General features: G+C 42.2%; 1 protein-coding gene and 1 pseudogene across 2 annotated transcripts in view; one reads left to right on the forward strand and one right to left on the reverse strand.

Moving 5' to 3' along the window:
- The window catches only part of PKP2 (plakophilin 2), a 105,640-nt gene that overhangs the window by 13,768 nt on the left and 71,711 nt on the right, over positions 1–20,161 (forward strand). For both annotated transcript variants that reach the window (XM_016923663.3, XM_054664359.2), the window contains exons 2-4: positions 4,039–4,151; positions 4,528–5,225; positions 14,023–14,158. In XM_016923663.3, coding sequence (XP_016779152.1) covers positions 4,039–4,151; positions 4,528–5,225; positions 14,023–14,158 — 947 coding nt within the window. The remainder of the gene's footprint in view (positions 1–4,038; positions 4,152–4,527; positions 5,226–14,022; positions 14,159–20,161) is intronic.
- Positions 19,609–19,951, reverse strand: LOC107967706 (large ribosomal subunit protein eL33-like; annotated as a pseudogene).

Below are 20,161 nucleotides of genomic sequence, written 5' to 3' on the forward strand. Positions count from 1 at the left end.
AAGAAGCAGCTTTCTTCTAAGAACTTATGTTGGCAAATAAAGAATTAATATTTACAGAGTATTTGGAGTTGCGTAAGTGAAGGTTTTAGAGGAAAGAAAAATAATTTTTTTGTCCTCAGATCAAAACTATAATAATAATCCCTCTAAGGCCTTGATAAATGACAATGTCATGGTAGCCACCTTGCAGTCAGACAGCAGAGACCAGGGGAAACGAGGAACCCAGGTTGATTTAATAACCAACCCTGACTATTAAATCTCTTTGCAATTTAAAGCAGGTAATTTAAGTTTCCCTATTTATAAACAGAGATGATAGTAGCTGGCTCCGCATCACAGAATATTATAAAGGAACATAAAATAATTTGAGCTCCTTAAAGGAAAAGTCACATTGAAATGTAAGGAGTTCACACAAGTTGCTTTAAAAAGGCTTAAAACTCACAGCAACAACTTGAATGTTTAATGTCAGTTAAACATTTTAGTTCAATAAACCTGATTATAAATCTCACTGATTAATTAGCTATTTGATAGGATATACTGTTTCACTGGGTCCTGTCCAAAGATTCTTACACATTTAGAAAACCTTTGCAGGGATCTCAGCCTAAAGATGGAAGAAGCACGCCATTACCTGTTCCTGAATATCTACCTACTCCTGGAATTAGGGCAAGGGTATATTCCAGGTGATGATGGGCTAAAGGGGCTGATTTACAGAATTTTTCTTGAATTCCTAAAATTGCCTGCTTTCATCACCTGCCGTTGTATTATAGAGTAACAGGAATTAATGGTTCCAGCTACGGTCCATAAATGACCATTAGTACTTTGCCATTCTAGATTGTCCCTGACTTTCCTAATTCAGTTTTCATGTGGTCTAAAGGTTTGAACATGGATAGCCCTAAACTAATTTTTATAAAGACAGTAAATTGGATTTCTTATGTATCAGCTAACTAATAATGTTCTGCCTGGCTGTGGCCTTTGTACAAAGGCTTGTTTTATTGGGGGTGGGGACAGTGTAAGCACTCTCCCCAGCCACTCCCTCTACCCTGAACCCTTCCCCTTTCTGCATATTCCCAGTGCTGAGGGTACTCTGGCCCCCGGACTCTTCAGGATTAGAACCTTTTTATGTTCCCTGTACCTGGCCTGCTAGCCTCCTTTCCCACAGCAGCCGGGCCCTTGCAGGCCTACCTCCCTAGTGGCCTGGGGAGGAGAGAAGCAGTGCAGAGTAGAGGATAAAGGGTTAGCCTAGGCGCGAGCCTCAGCCAACATAAAATAATAATATGAGGCCGGACACGGTGGCTCACAGAGGCTGAGGCAGGAGAATTCCTTCAACCCAGGAGGCAGAGGTTGCAGTGAGCCGAGATCATGCCATTGCACTCCAGCCTGGGCAACAAGAGCAAAACTCCGTCTGAAAAAATAATAATAACAATATGAGTTGCTTTCAACTTATTTATAATAATAAATGTCAGCGTCCTTAAGGATCCAAATCTTAATGTGTCCTTGATTTCTCTCTTAAATTGGCTGTGGGGTCATGGAAAAGATTGCTTTCAAGTAAGGGAGGCTGAGGCAGAAGGATCACTTGAGCTCAGAGGTTGGAGTTCAGCCTGGGCAACATAGTGAGACTCCATCTCTAATAAAATTCATAGAAAAAAAATTTTTTTTCCTTATTTAAGGTCCAAGTTCCAGCCATTCTTTGCCATAGAGATTAAAAATTAAGTGGCTGCCTGACCTTTTGCCAGCCCTTGTGGAGAAATCAAGCCCCTGGAAACAGGAGATGCCTGGTTTATCTCAACTGCTCTTGTCTCTAGGGTGACAGTTACAAGCCTGCCACTGCCTCCTCACAAGACTCCTTGAGGCCTGAAAATTGTTTATCAGGCAGATTGTTTGGCTATAGGAAATAAGGACACATGTACAAACATAATTTAGGATGGATTTAGACTTTTTAGCTCTCTGACAAAAATAATTTCAAATTACCATTCTCCCTCCCCTTGAATGTATCGTCAGTATTTTGAAATTTTGTCTTTATAACAGTTTATTGGAAAAGTTATGTTGATGTGTTCCCATTGTACTGGAAAGGAGCACCCTGTGTTGTTGTATTCTCAACATCTTTCATGAGTCTCTGAAGCCTAGAAGAGTTAATTGAGTATATTTTCCCTCTGATTTCTAAAAAATGCTACATGACAGAAAAAAAATTCAGTTAAACGTAAGAAAGTAGATATTACTTGGCTTTTGGAGATTGTTGATTATTTTGATTAGCCTTTTTTTAAGGCAGTAAGAGAAAACTCAAAACAAAAACAGCTGAGAGAAGGATAAAGGAGGCAAAAGAGGGACACAACATACTGCTTTCCACCACTCCCCCCTCCTCAGACAGGAGTATGTGAAGATATATGAGACAGGCATCAGTTGAATCCCTGTAGGCTTCACAGAGCTGAGCACAAAGGGCTGGCTCCTGTCTGTGTTTTCATGAGAGTGGGCTGGCTATTAGACCACCAAACAAAAGAGGGGCCAGGTGATTCCACAAAAGCAGCCATTTGGATGGAGCATAGAGGTTGATTTCCTTTCCTGCCTAACTCTCCTGTTGCCAAATATCTCAACCCCAGCATTGGCCTGAAGTTGATCCATGTTTCCCTTGATCATGCTGATCTACCCTGTTGTTTTTCTTGTTTTTGTTTTTGTTTTCTTGAGACAGGAGTCTTGCTCTGTCGCCCTGGCTGGAGTGCAGTGGCGCTATCTCGGCTCACTGCAACCTCTGCCTCCCGGGTTCAAGCGATTCTCCTGCCTCAGCCTCCCGAGTAGCTGGGATTACAGGCGCCCACCACCACCCCCGACTAATTTTTGTATTTTTAGGAGAGACCGGTTTCACCATGTTGGCCAGGCTGGTCTCAAACTCCTGACCTCATGATCCGCCCACCTCGGCCTCCCAAAGTGCTGGGATTACAGGTGTGAGCCACCACGCCCGGCCTATCCTGTTGTTTATACAAGCTGTCTTATCTAGTAGTGCTGAGTCACCATTATATTTATTGCCTACACCTGCTTATTACAAGAAGCTTCCGAATTCCTGCCTTGGGAACAGAGTTCTGTGACTCGGGAAACTGAATTTTATAGTCTCGACCAGCTAAACCAGACAATGAGTCCCAAATTTTTCAGCACTATAACAACCAAACATTTTTAGATTTTTGTGAATTTCCTCTCCCTTCTTTTTCTTTTTTTAAATTCAACTTTCATTTTGAAAACTTTTTTTTTTTTTTTTTTTGAGACAGTTTCGCTCTTGTTGCTCAGGCTGTAGTGCAATGGCGCAATCTCAGCTTCACTGCAACCTCCACCTCCTGGGTTCAAGCGATTCTCCTGCCACAGCCTCCCGAGTAGTTGGGGTTACAGGTGCCTGCCACCACCCACAGCTAATTTTTTGTAGTTTTAGTAGAGAGGGGCTTTCACCATGTTGGCCAGGCTGCTCTTGAATGCCTGACCTCGGGTGATCCACCCACCTCTGCCTCTCAAAGTTCTGGGATTACAGGTGTAAGCCACTGTGCCCAGCCAAAACTTTCTTTTTGAGACAGAGTTTCACTTTTGTTGCCCAGGCTGGAGTGCAATTGTGTGATCTTGGCTCACTGCAACCTCTGTCTCCCAAGTTCAAGTGATTCTCCTGCCTCAGCCTCCTGAGTAGCTGGGATTACAGATGCCCGCCACTATGCCCAGCTAATTTTTGTATGTTTAGTAGAGATGGGTTTCGCCATGTTGGCCAGGCTGGTCTTGAACTCGTGACCTCAGGTGATCCACCTGCCTCTGCCTCCCAGAGTGCTGGGATAAGAGGCGTGCGCCACCACGCCCAGCTGAAAAACTTTTGTAGAGAATGTTTTGATAACCTTTGATCACTTGCCATATCCCAGGGTGGTGTGAAACTAGCATTTAAAAACATTAACGTACGTTTAATACTTGTTCTTGGCCTTCATTACTTAAATTTAAAAGTTTAATACGTCATTGTTATACAGTCTGTAAATATTAATTAGCCTACTTGTATTCTGAGTTATTTTAATATTTGCTTGATTGCAGGAAATCTTCACCGAACCAGCAGTGTTCCTGAGTATGTCTACAACCTACACTTGGTTGAAAATGATTTTGTTGGAGGCCGTTCCCCTGTTCCTAAAACCTATGACATGCTAAAGGTAGGATATCAAAGAATGTAACCCTAGTGATCAGATTACTACCATGAAAATATTTTCAAACTTCCTAAGATTATTTTTGAGTGTTTACTTTTCCCAAGTATTATCATTTCCTAAATGAGTTTTGAGAAAATTGATATTTATGAGGATACCATGGAAAACTAGGGATGTGAAACATTCTTACATCCTAGTGCAAATAAATATGACTCAAGTCAAGTAAGTCTTATTTTCAAAAAACCTTTACCCAGAAAGGGGCAAACTTCTCGTCATCTGATTCAGAGAAACGGACATGTTGGGTAATAGTCCCAGAGTAATTAGTCCTCAGCAAAGTTGAAATTTGATTTATGCCCCCTTTAAACTTTATTTCTCTCATGTGCAGGCTGGCACAACTGCCACTTATGAAGGTCGCTGGGGAAGAGGAACAGCACAGTACAGCTCCCAGAAGTCCGTGGAAGAAAGGTCCTTGAGGCATCCTCTGAGGAGACTGGAGATTTCTCCTGACAGCAGCCCGGAGAGGGCTCACTACACGCACAGCGATTACCAGTACAGCCAGAGAAGCCAGGCTGGGCACACCCTGCGCCACCAAGAAAGCAGGCGGGCCGCCCTCCTAGTGCCACCGAGATATGCTCGTTCCGAGATCGTGGGGGTCAGCCGTGCTGGCACCACAAGCAGGCAGCGCCACTTTGACACATACCACAGACAGTACCAGCATGGCTCTGTTAGCGACACCGTTTTTGACAGCATCCCTGCCAACCCGGCCCTGCTCACGTACCCCAGGCCAGGGACCAGCCGCAGCATGGGCAACCTCTTGGAGAAGGAGAACTACCTGACGGCAGGGCTCACTGTCGGGCAGGTCAGGCCGCTGGTGCCCCTGCAGCCCGTCACTCAGAACAGGGCTTCCAGGTCCTCCTGGCATCAGAGCTCCTTTCACAGCACCCGCACGCTGAGGGAAGCTGGGCCCAGTGTCGCCGTGGATTCCAGCGGGAGGAGAGCGCACTTGACTGTCGGCCAGGCGGCGGCAGGGGGAAGTGGGAATCTGCTCACTGAGAGAAGCACTTTCACTGACTCCCAGCTGGGGTAAGTCCCCTCCTGACTCTGCAGTTCAGTCATTGCCAGCACATTCTGTTCCCACAGCCCTGACAGCATGAGCTGGCACTTCTGGGGCTTGAGAGAAAGGCTTCCAGAGATAAGTGATTAAAATAATGACTTTTCAGGCAGCTGCCTAATTGACAGATCAGCCTATTTACCTCAGGGACAGGGGCCAAGCTACCTGCTCACATGGCAGCTTTGTATGGAAATGTGACATTTAGTCCATCTGTTCCAGATTAGATGCTGGCTGAAGGGACCCTACCCCTCAGCCATATGAAAATCTGCTCTAAACTCCAAAGTAGGCCAAGAAATGGAGAATTGCATGCGTATTTTCTTCATCATCCCATGAAATAAAAGGAAAAAATGCTTATTCTTAGCACTAATGCCATTTGGATAACTATGACTGTAAAAAGAGCTAAGGAAAGATGGCTGACTTCTAGATGTCTTTTTTCTTCCTTTGGTACTTGGTACCTTTTAGATTTCTAGTGTCAGTGATTTGAAGGGGTATTCTTTTGGCAGTATTAAATTATTAAAATAACAATTAAGTCATTCCTTTCCATTCCTATTTACTTTATAGCTTGACTAATTTAGTGTTTGGAACTTAACCCTTATTCAAGTTTAATGCCTGATCACAAATTTTATAAACTGTGCACGTTACTAAGAGAAAGATTGAGAAATGGCTGGCTGATTAGATCAGTAACTCCTGCCATAATGATCTAACATCATTAGGCTAAAACATTAGATATGTTATTGTCATTTGATTGCTAAAGTTGTCTAATGATAGTTGTTACCTCTAAACATCCCTTCAAGTGAAATTGTACAGCATGCTCACTGACCAGGTAGCATCATTAATAAACTACTTCTCAAAATGATGAGGGCTAATCTAATCTTAACACAGGAAATATTTTTTATGATGTAAAATTCACCATGAGATTTCTAACATTTCTTATAGTAAGCAGACCTTAGGCAATATGAGCATACTTACAAAGAGGAAAAATAAGCCGGGAGCAGTGGCCCAGGCCTGTAATCCCAGCACTTTGGGATGCCCAGGCGAGCGAATCACTTGAGTTTAGGAGTTCAAGACCAGCCTGGGCAACATGATGAAACCCTATCTCTACAAGCACTACAAATATTAGCTGGGTGTGGTGGTGTGCACGTGTGGTCCTAACTACTCGAGAGGCTGAGGCGGGAGGATTACTTGAGCCCAGGAGATGGAGGTTGCAGTGAGCCAAGATTTGTGCCACTGCACTCCAGTCTGGGGAACACAGTGAGACCTTGTCTCAAAAAAAAAAAAGAGAAAGTGTATCAGGTCATTGTTTATGGAGGAAAAAGCTGATAAAGGCTTTTAAACAGGTAATTCAAAATTTATGGAATGCCTACCATAGCCTAGGATTTGTGATAGCCACAGTTTTAGCAAAATGATTTTAACAGTAACAAAATTATTATCTGACATCCTCCAACAACTGGCATTCTCTCCCTCCGTCTCTGTGTCCCTTGCTTCTTGAACCACCCTGTCACTTCCCAGTCTCTCGTCAACCCACTGCAATATGATTTCAGTCCCCTCCATTCCACCTAAACAGTCTCCTGACAAATGTAACAATGATGGCCTTATCTGCTACATCCTAAGCAGACACTATATTGAGTAATATAAGCACTGCTTATATTACTCAACCTGTGGGTGGTGTTTGAGACACCATGAAATTCTCTCATCCCTTGGTTTTCAGGGCGCCAGCTTCCCCTGGTTTTCCACTCACCTCTCCAGCCATTCTTTGTTAGTGTTCTCTGCGTGCTCCCTTTCTGCCTGCTCAAAGAAGGCATCTTCAGTAACCCTTCTATTCCAAGTCTTGATGCTCTTCCAGAGAGGCTCTGTGTACCTCACTTTTATCCTTATGGTTCTCAAAGTTTTGTCTGCAATTCCATCCTTGATGCCAAATTCTGGACCTATATGAAAATGTAACAACCTCCTGGAAATTTCACACTCAGTATATCCTAAACTAAACTCATCATCTCCCTATCCTCAACTTCCACCCATCTCCTCCTGCTGTAGTCTACTATTTTCAAACCTGGAAGTCATTCTTATCTTCTCCCTCTGTAGTCACCTATCACCAAGCCATATTTTTCCATCTATAATGGGTCTTGAATTTTTACCCTTCTTTCCATTTCCATTACACAGGGCTCTCTGCCTCTGGTCTTGCTCAGTCAGAACCGTTCTCTAGGACTGTCAGAATTATCTTTCCACATGTGATTGTTTATAACCCTTCCATAATTCCACTAAGTGTTCGTGCTTTTAGGCATGACCTACAAGCCCCATTGTGTTTTCAGCTCTGCTTATCACTTCAGCCTCTTCTCCTTCTACTCTTCTCTGCCATTCATCACCACCATCCCCAAACATAGCCACTTACCAATACCCAAACCACCTGGAACCTCTTTACTTTCCTTAATGCAAGATATTTATCCATATTCATTCTCTCTCTCTTTCCTTCTTTTCCCCCACTCCACACCTTTACATATGCAGCTCTACTTTTGTCTGACTACTTATAATTCTGGATTTAGCTCAGATACCACCTTTTTTCTGACCACTTCCTTCCCAGTCTAGCTTAGGTGCCCCAGATAGCAGCCTTGTGTGAGTGTCTCTATCAGAAAAATATATTGTGGCTATTCATTTGCTTATCTGTTCTCCCTCTGGACTTTGAGCTTTTTGTGAAAGCTCAATCATCTTTATATTCTCAGCACCCTAAAATGGAAGTAGGCCTATAGTAGGCACTGTATAAATATATGATGAGGCCAGGCACAGTGGCTCACATCTGTAATCCTTGCACTTTGGGAGGCCCAGGCTGGAGGATCGCTTGAGCCCAGGAGTTTGAGACCAGCTTGGGCACCATAGGGAGACCCCGAGACCCCACTTCTATTAAAGATAAACAACTTAGCCTGGCATGATAGTGCCCACCTGTGGTCCCAGCTACTCCGGAGGCTGAAGTGGGAGGATTGCTTGAGCCAGGGAGGTTGAGGCTACAGTGAGCTGTGATTGTGCCACTGTACTCCAGCCTGGGCAACAGAATGAGATCTTTCGAAAAATAAGTATATGGTGAAAGAGTGAAGGAATTGAAGGAGAAATGAAATATAAACTTTACTTTTTGCCATCTAGGTTCTTTTGTTGCTCAAATTCTAGAAGTATTAGTCATACTATTTTTGGATTATTGTTTTAATAGACAGGGTAAATTGTATTAGAATATTTAATCATATTTCCAAGAGTAGAAGGAACACTTGGGGTCAAGAAATTTAAAAATAATGAGTAAGAAATCTCTTCCTGAGATTTCCCCAAATTCTAGAGAGTAGAAATCATACAAATCAACTTTTTTTCTCTGATTATGAAAGGAAAATTTGGCTCTCTGTGAAAAGGAGAGGGAGCCAGATGTATTTTATGTAATGAGGAAGATAGATGCCCAAGGTGGTGCCTGTGCCTGCCTGACCTCCTCCTTTCCTCTGCTGGGCTCCACGCCTCATTTCAGTTCCGCAGGCTGCTCCCTGGGACACCTGCCCTGAAGACCACACACTGTGTTCTCTTTGGTCCTGCATTGTCAAACTTTGTCCAGCCCTTTTTTGGGGGGGATTTAAGTTTTTATGCCTAGTGAAACTCCCACATGTAAAAGAGTATTCTTTCATATATGTTGAATATTAACTGGACAAAACCATAAACCTGCATAATGACTTAAGGTATTAAACAATGGACCTGGCTTTCCAAAAGAAGAATGGCTGGTTAAACAGTTACTAATGCAGCTAAAAACTGAGACTTGGAGTGTGAGAGAGACAAACTGATGAAACCGATGTTCTAAATCAAACTGATGAAAAAGGTTTTTAAGAATCACCACAAAAAAAATTATAGATGAATTTTTCTAAAACCATGATTTATGACCGGTTGGAGACTGATGGTTCTGCAAATGAGTAGTAGGATCTTCATAGGTCCTTCCCAGTAAGCATCACAAAAGATGAAAATGGGCCAGACGCGGTGGCTCACGCCTGTAATCCCAGCACTTTACGAGGCCGAGGTGGGCGGATCACTTGAGGTCAGGAGTTCGAGACCAGCCTGGCCAACATGGTGAAACCCCGTCTCTACTAAAAATAGAAAAGTTAGCCAGGCATGGTGGTGGATGCCTGTTATCCCAGCTACTCAGGAGGCTGAGGCAGGAGAATTGCTTGAACCCAGGAGGCGGAGGTTGCAATGAGCTGGTATCGTGCCATTGCATTCCAGCCTGGGCGAAGGAGCAAGACTCAGTCTCCAAAATAATAATTAAATAAATAAAAGATGAAAATTGAGTGAGATGTATGATGGTCTAGGAGAGGAGCAGTGAAAAATAGGATATATCATCAAGTGCTAGGTTGTGTGATACATATTAGTGTCTACAGAAATTTAAAGAACACAAGAGCAGGGCCGGGCATGGTGGCTCACACCTGTAATCCCAGCACTTTGGGAGGCTGAGGCTGGCAGATTGCTGGAGCCCAGGAATTTGAGACCAGCCTGGGCAACATGGCAAAACCCCACTTCTACAAAGTACAAGAATTAGCTGGGCATGGTGGTGCATGCCTGTAGTCCCAACTACTCAGGAGGCTGAGGCAACAGAATCACTTGAGCCTGGGAGGTCCAGGCTGCAGTCAGCCATGATCGTGACACTGCACTCCAGCCTGGGCAACAGAGTGAGACCCTGTCTCAAAGCAAAACAAACAAAACCCACAAGAGCATCGTGCTCTGGGATTAGTTGAGGGAGACTAAGCAGAGAGGGTGGATCTTCTCTAGGATTGACAGTCAAATTTGTGACCAAGAGCACTGCAGAGCAGAAAACAGATCATATTGATTTCCCTCCACGTCCTCTTAATTACTACCTGCTTTAGTTCTTTAATTTTTCATCTCTTTCAACTCTACCTTTTTTTTCCATTTCCATTTTTAACAGCCCAGTTCAAGGCTTTTTTGCCTCAGCTGAACCTTTTATAGTGCCCTCAACGCTGTCTCTCTTTCAAGAAACACATATCCATTCCAGAGTCATCTTTCCAAAACATTGCTTTCATCCTACTTTAAAATATTTGTGGGGATTTGCATTTACTGAGCGTCTGACAACACTTGTAGGAGCTATCCATTCATCATTTTATGTTTGCTTTGCCTTCAGAGGTGTAGCCATATTCTAATATCAGGGGAACCAGCCTGGGCAGGGCTGTGTTGTTAGTTGGCAGGAATGCTGGCTACGGGGAGATTACACACACACACAAGTTACTGGGTTGTTTTGTTTTGTTTTTTTTGAGACAGAGTTTCACTCTTGTTGCCCAGGCTGGAGTGCAATGGCACGATCTCGGCTCGCTGCAACCTCCATCTCCCAGGTTCAAACAATTCTCCTGCCTCAGCCTCCCAAGTAGCTGGGATTACAGGTGCCCACCACCACGCCCAGCTAATTTTTTGTATTTTTAGTAGAGATGGGGTTTCACCATGTTGGCCAGGCTGGCCTTAAACTCCTGACCTCAGGTGCTTCACCCACCTCAGCCTCCCAAAGTGCTGGAATTACAGGTATGAGCCACCACCGCCCGGCCAAGTTACTGGGTTTTTTTCTCCCCCTGTAATGTCTCATATTCTGACCAGTGGTATTTTACACTGCTTTCTCTTACATTTTTAAATTTATACTGATATCATTTTAAAAATTGTTGAAATGACTTACTTCTGGAGAATATGTTCAGGGGTCAGTGGGGCTAGGGAACAACTTCTCTTCCTGATCCTCCAGCCCAGGCCCATCACCATCTCCCAAGACACATTTCTGCAGCCTTCAAGAAATGTTTTATAAGTGAGTGGGGAGAGAGAGAAGGAGGGAGGAAGACAGAGAAAAGGAGCTGGAACGGGGGAATGCTATAGGAGAATAGAGGAGGAAAGAATAGCTCTAGCTGTTCTAGGGGATGGGGCACAGAAAAGATTTCACAGAAATGAAGATATCTGAGCTGAGACAGGAGAATTGCTTAAGACAAGGAGTTGGAGACCAGCCTGGGCAATATAGGGAGGCCTCATCTCTACAAAAAATTTTAAAATGTGGCTGGGCACAGTGGCCCACGCCTGTAATCCCAGCACTTTGGGAGGCTGAGGTGGGTGGATCACGAGGTCAGGAGTTCGAGACCAGCCTGGCCAACATGGTGAAACCCCATCTCTACTACAAATAGAAAAATTAGCCAGGCGTGGTGGTGGGTGCTTGTAATCCCAGCTACTCTGGAGGCTAAGGCAGGAGAATTGCTTGAACCTGGGAGGCAGAGGTTGCAGTGAGCCGAGATCGTGCCACTGCACTGCAGCCTGGGTGACAGAGCAAGACTCCGTCTCAAAAAAAATAAAAAAATAAAAAAATTAGCCGGGTATGGTGGCGTGCACCTGTAGTCCCAGCTATTCAGAAGGCTGAAGTGGGAGAATCACTTGAGCCCAGGAGGTTGAGGTTATGGTGAGCTATGATCACATCACTGCACTCTCACACCTGAAACAGAATAGGACTGTCTCTCTAAAAAAAGAAGAACAAGAAGTAATGAATATACTTGAATTGAGTCTTGAAGAATGGGTGAGAATTAGGTAGTATGATAAGCTTCCTGGAAAAGTCAAAGAAGGTGGCTTGTGAAGAAGGTGGCAGTGTTTAGAGAAGGATTAAAAGCCTGGTGTGATTGGAGGGGTGTAGTAGATCCAAGGAGGGGGAGGAAAAGAGGTTGAGGATGACAGGAAATGGAGTCAGACTTGGGCCAGAATGTATGCCGTGTTACGGAGTTGGATTTGATAGATAGTCAAACAGAAAGTTGACCCCCTGACAGCTGTAGTAAACCTTGCTGAGGAAGTCTTCACTTAGTTTAGGAATTTTTTTAGTGATAAAGTGAAATTGCATTGGGTTGCCTAAGTGTGAACACAGAGCTTCTATGTGAATCATGTTCAGGAAAATAAAGGATTAGAGTAGTGGAATTATTTGTGGGTGTTAGAGATGGGAAATTCAAACTTTCCTGAGTCATGTATGGCTTATGAAATGGATTAATGGCTCAATCTTTTTTTTAAAGAAAAGCTGCATAACAGAAGGCTGTTCTTATGAATGATCTTTCATCAGTTAAAACACCCGTGATGGCTGGCAAAGACTTTGCCGTTGAGCTTGAGACTAGACTTACAGAGTTTTGACTTCTCTGTAAAGGCCTCAGTCCATGAATGTAAAATATTCCCATCTCCTTTAAAAGGTGTAATATCCTCTAATATTAGATAAAAATATTAGATAAAAGTGACTCAAATTCTAGTTTTAGTGGTAATAGCCTGCATTTTTTTTTACTAATTATAATTGACTCATGAGGCACATTAAAAATATGAGATCATTATATAATTCTCAGTATAGATGCCAGAGATTTTCTGCTTCACTTTTAATACCCTTTATACTTATGAGGTAACCCTTCTGTGTTTGAACATGTGTTTCAGAAGCAGGGGGTATTAGTTTTTGGTCATGAGGCGCATTACTCCTTATCACCCCACCTGCACCACACCCACCCGCATCACACCCACACACAGGCACACCCTTCATAAGGCTGTACACACTAACACCTGTACACATGTGCGTGTATTCATGGGTTAGCCTAATAGAAAAGAGTATTTACTCACTATGCTTGCTAGTAGATATTGGAAAACTCCTTCTCAGGATGTCTCCAGTGTCTGGAATGAATGTGTCTGGAATGTTACCTGGAATGAATCAGGTATAACCCTCTTTGAAGCCAAAGAACACTCCTAAATTACCTTTAAAGCATGTCTTTAGTCATTATTTTGTTTGTTTGTTTGTTTGTTTGTTTTTGAAACAGAGTCTCGCTCTTTTGCTCAGGGCGGAGTGCAGTGGCGTGACCAAGGCTCATTGCAGCCTTGACCTCCCAAGCTCAAGCGATCCTCCCACCTCAGCCTTCCAAGTAGCTGGGTCCACAGGCACATGCCACCACACCCAGCTGATTTTGTTTGTTTGTTTGTTTTTTGTAAAGACAGGGTCTCACTATCTTGCCAGGGCTGGTCTTGAATTCCTGGACTCAAGCAATCCTCCTGCCTTGCCCTCGCAAAGTGCTGGGATTACAGATGTGAGCCACCATGCCCAGCCTAGAAATAATTTTTAATTTCTGTAAACAGATTTCTTTTGGATTCTTTTAAAAGTCTTATTGTAAAGTTGCTTTTAAAGATGTAAGAATCATAGGATACATATTTATCTTTTTTCTTTCTTTTTTTTTTTTTTTTTGAGATGGAGTCTCGTTTTTTCTCTTAGACTGGAGTGAAGTGGCACTATCTCTGCTCACTGAAACCTCCACCTCCTGGGTTCAAGTGATTCTCCTGCCTCAGCCTCCTGAGTATTACAGTATTACACCTGAGATTACAGGTGTATACCACCACACCCAGCTAATTTTTTTTATTTTTAGTAGAGATAGGGTTTCACCATGTTGGCCAGGCTGTTCTTGAACTCCTGACCTCAAGTGATCCGCCCACCTCAGCCTCATATTTATTTTTAAAATTTCAGCTTCTTTCTTTGGTATATGGTATAATTCAATCGAATGACATCGTCCAATGTCTTCTATCTGATCAAAGCTGAAGAATTTCTATCCAGTAGTCCCTCTGCCTTGTGATCTTGGGTGCTGATTTTTCTTTTGGCTGAAGAAAAGCCAAGGTTCAGATGTTCTAGTGCTTCCCAGTATTCGCTGAGTCGTCTCTGGAGGACCAGGTTGGTAGGCAGGAGGAGGGAGGTTTGGAATCTGGCTGAATCTGTGCCTGTTTGTCTAGGAATGCAGACATGGAGATGACTCTGGAGCGAGCAGTGAGTATGCTCGAGGCAGACCACATGCCGCCATCCAGGATTTCTGCTGCAGCTACTTTCATACAGCACGAGTGCTTCCAGAAATCTGAAGCTCGGAAGAGGGTGAGTGTCATCTTCAGTCCATTGCAAAGCGCAACACACTTTCACTTCTATTATGGTGACTTTGCACACTGAAACCAATAATTTATTTAAATTTTTAAAAATTGGGACCGGGCGTGGTGGTTCACGCCTATATTCCCAGCACTTTGGGAGGCCGAGGCAGGTGGATCACAAGGTCAAGAATTTGAGGCCAACCTGGCCAACATGGTGGAACCCCTGTCTCTACTAAAAATACAAAAATTAGCCGGGTGCAGTGGCAGGTACCTGTAATCCCAGCTACTCGAGAGGCTGAGGCAGGAGAATCACTTGAAGCCAGAAGGCGGAGGTTGTGGTGAACTGAGTTCGCGCCACTGCACTCCAGCCTGGGTGACAGAACAAGACTCCATCTCAGAAAAAAAAGAAAAGAAAAAATCGACCGGGCGCAGTGGCTCACGCCTGTAATCCCAGCACTTTGGGAGGCCAAGGCGGGCAGATCACTTGAGGCAAGGAGTTCAAGACCAGCCTGGCCAACATGATGAAACCCCAACTCTACTAAAAAAAAATACAAAAATTAGCCATGTGTGGTGGCACATGCCTGTAACCCCAGCTACTTGGGAGGCTGAGGCAGGAGAATTGCTTGAACCCGGGAGGCAGAGGCTGCAGTGAGCCAAGATTGCACCACTGCACTCCAGCCTGGGCGACAGAGCGAGACTCATCCTGAAGAAGAAAAAACAAACAAAGACCTCATTGAGGTCTTTTACTTTAAAAGAAAACAGCCACTCATTACCAAAAATATTTCCTGCAATTCGGAAATGTAGAAAGTAAGTCACTACACAAATTTCCCTCTTCTTTTCCTGTCTCCCCAACCTCTCCATTTAGAACCATCCCCAGAGGCAAGGGTTTTGCAACTTTTTTTCATTCAGTGATTCCATTAACATTTGTAACAATTGTTCAATGAATTGCTTTGTGCATATATGTTTTGAAACTTCTGTTCCTGTAGGACAGATCCTCAGAGATGGAATCAATATGTTATTTTATATTTGTTTTAAAAAGTGATACATTTGTGAGGGAGGAGGAATCACAGCTCAAAAAGGTGTTCAGTGAAAAGTAAGTCTCTTCTACTCCAAACTCCAGCCTATATATTCTCTCTGTTCTGTCTCTTTCAATCTCTCTCACACACAAACACATATATCAATTTTTTTATCTTTCCAGAGATATTTTATACACGTAGAAGCAATTGTTGAAACAGTTGATTGAGTTTCCTTTTTAAAACATGAAATCATAAATGATAACTTACTACTTATAATACTTTATTTTTTCATACCGTGTCTTGGAAATCTTCAATATGTATTAATCTTACTCATTCTTTTAAGATGCTGCATAGATTTCTGTTGTCTAAATGTATCAGTTTTGTTGGTTGATTTTTTAACTACCTTATTGAGGTACAATCTGACATAGTTTTGACAGGTTTGACACTAAAACCATCATCACAATCAAGATAACAAATGTATCCATTACCTCCAGCGTTTTCTTGTGCCCCTGTGTAATCCATATAATCCCTCCAGCCCTCAACCTACGAACAGCCTCCCAAAACAACCAGTGATCTGCTTTCTTTCTATGTTTTGAGACAGGGTCTCACTGTGTCGCTTAGGCTGGAGAGCAGTGGTGTGATCACAGCTCACTGCAGCCTCAACTTTCTGGGCTCAAGCAATCCTCCCACCCCAGCCTCCTGGGTAGCTGGGACCATAGGCACACACAACCATGCCCAGCTAATTTTTGTATTTTTTGTAGAGATGGGGGTCTCACTATGTTACCCAGGCTGGTCTGGAACACCTGGCTCAAGCAGTCCTCCTTCCTCGGCCTCTCAAAGTTCTGGGGTTACAGGCGTGAGTCACCATGCCCAGCCATGATCTGGTTTCTGTCACTATAGATTGAATTTTCTCGAATTTTATATAAGTGGAATCATATAGAATATAAGATTTTTTTGGTTTGAATTATTTTACTCAGAGTAAGTCTTTTGAGATTCACCCATTTCGTGTTAATCAGAAGTTTTGGCTATTACAAATAAAGCTACCGTGAACATTTGTATACAAGTCTTCATGTAGATGTGTGCTTTTATTTCTCTTCAGTAAATACCTAGGAGTAAATGCCTGGATGGTATGGTAGGTGTATGTTTGACTTTTTAAGAAACTGCTAAACCATTTTACAAAGTAGCTGTGCCATTTCACATTCCCACTCACAATTTGTGAGAGTTCCAGTTCCTCCTCATCTTAACATTTGATATAGTAAGCCTTAATGTTAGCCTGTAAGTTTGTACAGGTGTTTTACTGTGGTTTTAATTTGCATTTCCCCAATGACAAAGGGGTTGAACTTTTTTTTTTGAGAGAGAGGATCTGCCTCTGTTGCCCAGGCTGGAGTGCAGTGGCACAATCTTGGCTCACTGCAACCTCCACCTCTCGGGCTCAAGTGATCTTCCCACCTCAGCCTCCCAAGTAGCTGGGCCTACTGGTGCACTACCACACCTTGCTAATTTTTGTATTTTTTGTAGAGATGGGGTTTCACCATGTTGCCCAAGCTGGTCTCCAACTCCCAAGTTCAAAGGAGCCAGCTACCTTGGCCTCCCAAAGTGATGGGATTACAGGCATGAGCCACCACACCCAGCCAGAACATCTCTTTATGTGTTTATTTGCCACTTATATATCTTCTTTGGTGAAATGTGTATTCAGTTCTTTTGCCCATTTTGTTTTGTTTTGTTTTCTTATTATTGAATTTTGTAAGTTTTTAAATATTTTCTGTATACAAGACCTTTTCTAGATATATAATATGAAAATATTTTCTCCCAGTTGTGCTCTGTTTTTTCATTCTCCTAATAGGTTTTCATTTTAATGGGATTTAATTTATTCAGTTTTTTCCCTTTATGGTTTCTGCTTTTCATGTGTATCCAAGAAATGTTTCCCTATTCAAAAGTTAGAAGATAATCTATATTTTATCCTAGAAGTTTTGTAAATGTTATATATTTTAGTTGTTCTATGGTCCATTTGTGGTTAATTTTTTATATATTGTAAGATGTGGACTGAAGTTCCTTTTTTTGGTATATGTAAATTTAATTGTTCATGTGTCATTTGTTGCAAAGACTTTTATTTCACTGCTAAATTGTCTTTGTATCTTTGCTGAAAAGGAATTGATCAAATATGTGAGTCTATTTCTGGACTGTGTATTCTGTTCTATTGATCTATTTGTCTTTTTTTTTTTTTTTTTTTTGAGACAGAGTCACTCTGTTCCAGACAGGAATGCAGTGGCGCAATCTTGCCTCACTGCAGCCTCTGCCTCCCGGTTTCAAGCTATTCTCCTGCCTCAGCCTCCCAAGTAGCTGGGATTATAGGCATTATGGCTAATTTTTGTATTTTTTTTTAGTGGAGTCGAGGTTTCATCGTGTTGGCCAGGCTGGTCTTGAACTTCTTGCCTCAAGTGATCTGCCCACCTTGGCCTCCCAAAGTGCTGGGATTACAGGCATAAGCCACTGCACCCAGCCGATTTTTTTTTTTTTTTTTCTGAGATGGAGTCTTGCTCTGTCACTCATGCTGGAGTGCAGTGGCATGATCTTGGCTCACTGCAACCTCCGCCTTCTGGCTTCAAGTGATTCTCCTGCCTCAGCCTCCTGAAGAGCTGGGATTACAGGCAACTGCCACCACACCCGGCTAATTTTTGTATTTTTGGTAGAGACAGGATTTCACCATGTTGGCTAGGCTGGTCTCCAACTCCTGACCTCAAGTGATCCGCTCACCTCAGCCTCCCAAAGTGCTGGGATTACAGGTGTGAGCCACCACACCCAGCCTGTAAGATTATTTTTGAATGTTTACTATTCCCAAGTATTATTTCCTAAATGAATTTTGAGAAAATTGATTTTTGTGAGGATACCATGGAAAACTGGGGATGTGAAACATTCTTACGTCCTAGTGCAAATAAATATGACTCAAGTCAACCACATCCTACTTTCAAAAAGCCTTCACCCAGAAAGGGGCCAACTTCTCATCATCTGATTCAGAGAAACAGACATGTTAGATAATAATCCCAGAGTAATTAGTCTTCAGCAAAGATGAAGACTATTTGTCTGTCTTATTCAAATTCCACAGTCTTGATTACTATCGTTTTATAAGTCTCAAAAGTAGGTAATGTTAGTCCATCCATTTTATTCTTTTTCAAAGTTTTGTCTATTCTACAACTTCAGCAGTTCCATTTGAAGTTTAGAATCAGCTTGTCAATTTCTTAAAAAATAATTGCTGGGATTTTGTTAGAGATTGCACTGAATCTGTAGATCAATATGGAGAGAATTGACATCTTAACAATATTGAGTCTTGTGACCCATGACCATGGTACATCTTAACATCTATTTAGGTCTTCAGTTTTTCTCAGCAGAGTTTTATAGTTTTTACTGTAGAGGTCTTTCATGTCTTTTCTTAGATTTATCCCTAAGTTTATCATATTTCCAGATGCTATTATAAATGGTACTTTTTAATTTCTATTTTTGGTTGTTCATTGCTAGTATATAGAATAGATAATATATATATAATATATATATTTACGTGTGTGTGTGTGTGTGTGTATGTGTATAGTACTTGCTAGAATCTCTCCTACAATCTTGAAAAGAAGTGGTGAGCATGGGCATATTATCCTGTTTCTGATCCCAGGGCAAAAGTATTCAGTCTTTCTTTCACCCTTAAATATTATGCTACCTGTAGGTTTTTTATAAATGACCATATCAAGTTGAAGAACTTCCCTTCTACTCCTGCTTTAATGGAGTTTTTGAATCGCGAATGGATGTTGGATTTAGTCAGATGCTTTTAATGCATTTATTGAAATATTTTTATGGTTTTTAATTTTAATTTTGCCATTATGGTAAATTACCTTGATTGATTTTAAAATGGTATTCCATTCATAAACCCCACCTGGTTATGATGTACTGTCACTTTGTAGGTTTTATGACTAGATTTGCTAAAATCTTGTTAAGAAATTTTACGTCGTGTAAAAGACATGATCTGTACTTTTAGTGTCTGTCTGATTTTGAGTTGTGGGTAATACTAGTCTCATAGAATGAACTGGGAAGTATTCCCTTCTTTTCAGTTTTTTGAAAGAGTTTGGTTAGAAATGGTATTATTTCTTCCTTAAATGTTTGGTAGACTTCAGCAGTGAAGACGTCTCAGCCTGAAGATTTTTATGTGTGAGAAGGTTCTTAGCTGCAAATTCAGTTTCTTTAACTGCTGTGGGGCTGTTTAGACTTCAGTGGCTTTTTTAGTGAGCTTTGGTAATTTGTGTCTTTCAAGGGAGTCTTTCAAGGGATTTGTCCATTTGATCCAAGTTGCTCCAGTGCTCTTTATTTGTTTGTGTAGATAGTGTGATCCTTTACCTTTACCTGAAAATTTTTATTTTGTTTTGTTTTTTACAAATCCACTTTTATTTATTATTGTTTCATTAGTTTAAATCCTTGAGGGGTACAGCATCACTCGGACTCTGTGTCCAATAGCTCTAGCAGGAAGATTGCTTCGGAATTTGGCACAAACCATGCCACTGTTTTCATGGGCCCAAGTTACCTTTCCCCAGATTACTCTGGTTTTGTTTGGTTTGCTGCCAGGAGTCACCGTGTTGTTCTTTGCTTTGTATACATAAGGACATCTCTTGCCCAAATAGAATTCTGTTTCATCTCGGGCATAAACACCTTTAATTTTAAGAAGAGATGTGTTCCCTTTTGTTCTGGAGAACCCACTTATAGCCAGCAAAAATGGCCTCGGACTACAGCCTGCTTTCCAGTCGTATTTCCATTTAGAAGTCCTGTTCCTAGCAGGTCTCCACAGGATCCAAGATGGCGAGGCAAGAATATTTATTTATTTATTTATTTATTTATTTATGAGACAGAGTCTCACTCTGTCACCCAGGCTGGAAGGCAGTGGCGCGATCTTAGCTCACTGCAACCTCCACCTTTCGTGTTCATGCAATTCTCCTGACTCAACCTCCCGAATAGCTGGAATTACA

The sequence above is a fragment of the Pan troglodytes genome, chromosome 10, assembly GCF_028858775.2.
Source record: "Pan troglodytes isolate AG18354 chromosome 10, NHGRI_mPanTro3-v2.0_pri, whole genome shotgun sequence".
NCBI lineage: Eukaryota > Metazoa > Chordata > Mammalia > Primates > Hominidae > Pan > Pan troglodytes.